We start from the raw sequence: 6,282 nt of genomic DNA, 5'->3' as shown, positions 1-6,282 counted from the left end.
TGCTGGCTGTGGGAGGAGAAGCTGCTTCATGACTCGGGTGGTGGTGCATGATGGAGAGGATGGACAGAGGGATGAGTGAAAGCAAAATTCAGGCCAGTAAAACAATGCAACTGCTTAAAACAGGTTCAGCTCACCCAAAATACCCATCAGGCAGAGACTGGGAGCCCGTGTTTGAGTGTGTGCCACATGCCGGACCAAAGGAGCTCTACCAAACCTCTCAAAATCAACCTTGAAAGTTAAAAAAAGCTTCAAAACAATAACAAGGAGCACAGTTTGTTCTTTCCCTTATAAGGATACTCATTTCTGGCAGTGTGCAGGGTCAGGGGACAGACAGCATGATCCCTGAGTGGTGGCTCAGGCCAGGACAGCCCCAGCCCCTTCCCCAGCCCCTCTGGGCTCAGTGGGGCAGATGCTGGCTCAGCCTGCAGAGCTCCCCAGCCCAGCCCATTGTGCAGGGGCTGCACGCTGGTCCTCCTGGCCTTCAGAGGGGAATTAACATTTAATTAGTTTGTTTTCTTGTAAACTCCATCTCTACCACCCCCATTTCCAGTGCCAGCAGCAGCTGCAGCTGCCCTGTGCCTTCTCTCCGTCACTGGGCTCAGACCACTCCTGGGCTATTACTTTAAGTTTAGTTTATTGGCAAAAGAAAGGTGCTGTGAAGTGCCCAAAGGTACCACTGTGGGACACAGCTTGTGCTTGGGCCAGGGAGGGGCTTTATTTATCTGTAGTGACCCTCACAGAGTGAACCCTGGGTTACAAATGAGCTTTTATGCTTTTATTGCACTAACGTGGTTTTCTATCAGCAGTGATGGGAGAAGAGGCTTGCAAAAGGTTATCAGTGTTCTGCATCTTGCAAAACTGGAAAATATCAATTTCCTGCAGACATCAAGGCTTAGACTATAAAAAAGCTCACTGAAAAAAGCTACACCATATATCTTGTATGCATAGTTTTTACATATACACACAGTAACTGCTATCACAGAGCAGCCACTGTCCAAAATTCATGGCAACAGCATTCCCAGATGATTCAACAGTGTCTCCATCCCTGTTTCTTGCTTGAATGGGATTTTTTTTAATGTTTCTTTTTCTTCTTAGTGATCCTCTAGGTCTCCAACTCATATTTATCTCCAAAAATCCCCTTAGTTCAGTTCTGCCTCCATGGCATCAGTGGGCAAAACAGAACTTGGTCTTATTGTCAACCTCAAGTTGGGCTGGTTGCCACTCCCACCACAGAAACCACTGATGATGTCAGATACCAAAATAAACAGAAAAGGTAATGCCATCAATAATCAGCATTTTCCTCAGAAATACTACACTGCACTTTGTGCTGACAAAACATCTCTATTTCCATTTAATTTGTCTTTCCCTCTTTCCTTTCATTCCTCTTTCCACATCTTATCTGCACCTCCTTGTATTCACGGCATTTTTGAGTGATATCCAGGTGTAGAGCAAGGTCAGGGAGGTGCTGGAAAGCCTCTGGAAATGAAGCTGTTCCCAGCAGGCCTGGAGTTGACGCCCTGAGACAACAATTCACTTTTAAAAGCAAAAATATTCAAGCAGGAGAAAGACTCAGTGATCATCTGCACATCCAGTACACAGATGTAAATACATTCTGCTCCAAGGTTTTCCCTGAACATACAGATTTTCCTGCTGCTAGTGATGGTGGCAGAGAGACCCCCAGTGGCTTTGTGCACCACCAGCCACCACTTGTCACATCCCACAATCTCAGGGTCCCCCCAACAGGCAAGCAAGAAGGTTTTGTGGGGGCTGAAGGACAGCACAGCCTTTGGGAGAACAGCCTCTCTGGATAGGACATCACCACTTCCACCAGTGTGGGTTGCAAGTACTTTGTCAAAAGTCAGGCAAACTCTGGAGGAATATTGGTGGCTCAAAAGTGGATTTGCAGCAGATAAACTATTCAGGAAGAAAAAAACCACAAAACCACAAGAAAGAAACTAGGAGTCCTATTTATCTTACAACAACAGACATGCACTAGACATAAAGACTGAGTGTTAATAATGCAATAGCAAATTATTTTAATAACAACAATAATAGTAATTCAAATCCCTGTGTTTATGAGCACAGAGATGCACAGAAAGCTAACACAGCAGCATGTCAAGCTATTCCCAGCCAACAAAAACTGGAACCTCCACCTGCCCTGTGAACCAGTGGTTTTCATCCAAGGAGGTGCTGCTGCAGACACAGCTCATCCAGAATCACAGAGTGAGTTGGAAGGGACCCCCAAGGATCACTGAGTCCAGCTCCTGAGGGGCTGATACAGCTGAGGCTGCAAGATGTGGAGTGAACACTTTGCATGTCCAGAGTGTCCTTTTTGCTGGACATGAACCTGCTGAGATTTTTCAACCTTCAAACAGCAACAGTTCAGCATTCTCTATAGCAATCCATCTGACACGCCCGGCTGAGCAAGAGGAAATATCAACAAGCCCTAACACAGATGTGCAGAAAGTAACACTTATATAACAAGGAGGGGTTTATCACGCAGTGAAAAAACAAAACATTTTGCTTTTCATGACCAGTAATGTCCTGCTTTGTTTTGCAGCTCCATCTCGGAGCTGATTTCAGCAGAGGCCAGTCCAGCAGTCCCTGCTCGAAGGGCAGTCCCACGCACAGCTCCCCGGGAGGACTGGCCTGACCACAGGCTGCCGACCCGGCTCGGGGTACCGCGCCGCCCTGAGCACCTCCCGCGGATCGCCTTTGTTTCTGCTCCGCTGTCCCGCAGGGAGAGCCGCATTTCAACAAACACCGTGATAGCTGGAAACACACTTCTTCAAAGGGCTGTGCAAACAGAACTCAATCCTGGCATCACCGGGAGCGGGGACAGCGCTGTTTGTACAGATGGGGGATGGCAGGCAAGGGGGTCAGGCTGCTGCCTCACCTCCGCGGGGCCGGCATTCGGGGCTCACATCCCTCCTTCGGGACTGGTGAGCTCAACATCCATCTGCTCCCCACCGTGCCACGACGCTCCCGCAGTCCACGGGACACCCGGGGAGCACCGATCCGAGTGTCGGTGTGTGCTCCGGACTGACCGAAGAAGAGAAGGTGCAGCAGCAGCAGAGACTTATCCGTTCTCTCCTTCGCGCGACACGGGAAGGAGAACCGAGGAGTGTTCGGGGCACGCAGGCACTGAACAGAACACGGCAGCTAACACTGGCGCTGCAGAGAACGAGGGTGCCTGGCGCGGTACCAAAGCTGTGGCTGGGCCGGTGGAACCCGTGCCCCACACGCCGGGGTCGGGCACTCGCCCAGCGGCTTTTCTGGCAAGAGGTGAAATGCGCGCCGGGCACGGGCAGCCCGCCGCGCCAGGACACTTGCGTGCGCGGGACGCGAACCGGCCACCTGCGCGATCGGGGGCGGTGGCGCTGCGGCGGCGCCACCGCGCGGAGTGAGGCCGGAGCTGCGGAGGCGCGTGGTGGTTCTCGGCGCCGCCTGTTCTTGTCCCTTCGGCTCGGCTGCGCTGCTCCAAGGGGGCAGGAAAAGCCCTCAATCCTTCTGCCCTGCCTGCCAGAGCAGCTCCTCACAGCTGCCCTCTCTCCTCCTCTGCCCCCTGATCAGTACGGGACTGGCCCGTGGCTGTGCAGAGGCGAGGGACTCCACTCCCTGTTTTTGAAGAGCAGTTTCAGAGCATAAGGGAGTGCACAAGAGCACAGAGGATCTTCCCAACAGATAAAGACTGCCCAGCACAGCAAATCGCTCAGCAAGAAGTGGGAATGCACAAGGAGAACAGAGGATCTTCCCGATGGATACAGATTGCCCAGCACAGCAAATCGCTCAGCAAGAAGTGGGAATGCACAGGAGAACAGAGATTCTTCCTGATGGATAAAGACTGCCCAGCACAGCGAATCGCTCAGCATGAAGTTCACCATTTCTTTCCATCATTACCTGCAGACAATGATGCTCCCCCATTAACACCCCAACCTGCTCACAAAGCTGATAATCTCCACTGTGGGGTGTGCGAGATTCTCCTCTGGCACACCTTCCATTCACACTGTTAGATACAGTAAACCGGAAAAATGAAGTAATAGAGAGAAAACATTACATAAAAAAAGACAATTACCACCTACCTCTGCCAACAGCCTACCTGGACAGGCAACAGCAATACCAGCAATCCCCCTTGTAAAGCTCCAAAAGAGGTAATTTACAGCAGGCTTCTTGCTTAAAGTAGAAGTTTCTCAGTAGAAAACTACTCTGGATTAACCAATTTTATATTTCTTTCAGACAGTGCTATTGACTGAGAGTAAAAAAAGACAATTTACTACCAAAAGAAAATAAAAGCAATTTATATTAGTGTATTCCAGCATTGCCCATGTTCCAGAATTCAGTTCTGAAAATTTTCAGGATGTGTTGAGTCGTTTATAACAGATTTAAACCCTTTGTTGTAAAGTCTCCTGAGAAAAACAACACACTTGTTTTTCTCAGTTACCTTTTGTAGATGCTGTTCTGTAGTCTCTGAAGTAAGAACCTCCCACAAATTTATGGTCTACAGGCCAAGATTGCTCTGGATGGTTCTAACCACACACACATGAGTAGAATGACACTGTGAACTAGTTTGTATTAGAAATATTTAACATTTAGGACAAAAGTGACCTCTAATTGTTTCCCTCTTGGCCGTGCCCCAACCTCACAATTACTTCGGTTACTTGATGACACTTAAAACTCCTTCAAGTTTATTTATTTGAAGACACAGTTATCAAAATACTGATCTGTGAAATAAAACCAACTAGAAATATAAATAACGCTCTTTGTAAAACCTACTATTTCTCCATCCCTAACCCCACTCTCTTCTACCCAATCATGGATCTCTTCCTTCCCCTTAGCCGAACCTCATCCAGCTTTTTGATCACAGGACCTGATTTTTTAGACGTGGCTGCGTAGGTCTTTAGCAGAGCTTGGAACATTGCTTCAGTATCTGGATGAGTGCTAATGAAGGCTTTTTCCAGAACATACAAATCAACTCCTTTATCCTCTGGGAGGCCTGAAATAAAACTGAGTCCAAAGTCTATCAACACCAGGTCCAGGTTCTCCGTGGGTGGCCTCAGGAGGAGATTGGCAGTTGTGAGGTCCCCGTGGATAATATCCTCATCGTGCATCCTTGCTAGCAGCTCACCCATCTTCTCTGCTAACTTATGGAGGCCGCTGGCATCACTTCCACTCTTTTGTACAGAATAAATATGATCCTGAACAGTAATTGAGTCTACAATATCTTCAAGGTAGATGGAGTTGGTGACATAATCCACGAAGTAGACCGCTGGCGCTGGAATCCCTGTTTAAAAGAACAAATCAAATGCCAGCAGCTAATTTACACGATTCCCAGCTTTACTTTAACAAAACACAACCAATAAAAGCTTTAAGCAGAAATGCCAGTTGAGATCACCCCCAGCCACTGGTGATTCACCCCTTGGAGCGGCCTGGCCAACACTCAATCCAAGCCATCTGCACAGCCCCGCGGCTTTACAAGGATTTGGCAGCTCAGCCCCTCCTGGGGGAGCCTCCCCGATAAAACGCGCTCTGGGACACACCGAGGGCAAGATGAGCTTCAGGGGCACCCTGAAAGAGCAGAGCGCGTCGCCCCGGCCTCGGAAGGAGCCCCTGCATCCTTCAGGATGGCGCTGAGTGCCTGAGATCCGCTCTGAGCGACCTGAGGAGCCGGGGTGGCGGGGCTCACATTGTAAGTCCGTGTGTCCCGCCCCGGGATGATGTGTCTGTCTGTCCGTCCGTCCTGCCAAGCAGCCCCGGCCCTCCCGCTCGCCCCCGTGCCCACCTGCCCGCCGGCACCGCAGCAGCGAGCGCGCCTCCTGGGCCATGCGGCGCCGGCTGAGGCGCTCCTCCAGCGCGGGGTGTCGGTAGCGCTTCGGGACGCGGAGCTTGGCCACGGCGGCCCGGCCGAGGAAGAGCCCGCGGTACACGTGCGCCTCAGCGCCTTGCTGCACCAGCCGCAGCCCCGGCAGCGCCGGCGGCGCCGGCGGCTCCTCCGCCACCACGGCGTCGCCCGCCCCGCACTCCGCACCGTCCGCGGCGGGGCCCGCGGCTTCCAGCTCGGCCGTGGCGGGGCCTACGGGCCCCACGTCGCCCATGGCGGCAGCGCCCGCGGGCCCCGCCACGACCGAACGCGCACCGCCCGCCTCCGTCTGGGCCGCCGCCATCGCTGCGACACACACAGCGCATGCGCGGGGCGCCTGTTCGGCAGTGTTCGGTAATCTCCGGCCATCCTCGGTGACGGAAAGCTACGAAGTGCCGAAGCGCCGCCCGGCTGTACCGCTCGGC

The 6,282-nt window shown here is 51.9% G+C and overlaps 1 protein-coding gene across 1 annotated transcript; it reads right to left on the bottom strand.

The window, feature by feature from the left end:
- Positions 1–4,282: 4,282 nt before the first annotated feature.
- Positions 4,283–6,176, bottom strand: TP53RK (TP53 regulating kinase). The gene is made up of 2 exons (XM_058036170.1): positions 5,780–6,176; positions 4,283–5,281 (listed from the first exon to the last, which is right to left on the bottom strand). The coding sequence occupies exons 1-2, from the start codon at positions 6,159–6,161 to the stop codon at positions 4,803–4,805; spliced, it is 861 nt and encodes a 286-aa protein (XP_057892153.1). The 5' UTR covers positions 6,162–6,176; the 3' UTR covers positions 4,283–4,802.
- Between the last annotated feature and the right edge of the window lie 106 nt (positions 6,177–6,282).

The sequence above is a fragment of the Melospiza georgiana genome, chromosome 17, assembly GCF_028018845.1.
Source record: "Melospiza georgiana isolate bMelGeo1 chromosome 17, bMelGeo1.pri, whole genome shotgun sequence".
NCBI classification, from domain to species: Eukaryota; Metazoa; Chordata; class Aves; order Passeriformes; family Passerellidae; genus Melospiza; species Melospiza georgiana.
This window is presented reverse-complemented; position numbering and strand designations above follow the sequence as displayed.

Excerpts from the sequence above, each read along its gene's own strand:
- TP53RK (XM_058036170.1), bottom strand. The coding sequence starts at position 6,161 with ATGGCGGCGGCCCAGACGGAGGCGGGCGGTGCGCGTTCGGTCGTGGCG. Across the intron at positions 5,282-5,779 it reads GCTGCGGTGCCGGCGGGCAG|GGATTCCAGCGCCAGCGGTC; the intron begins GTGGGCACGGGG and ends TCTTTTAAACAG.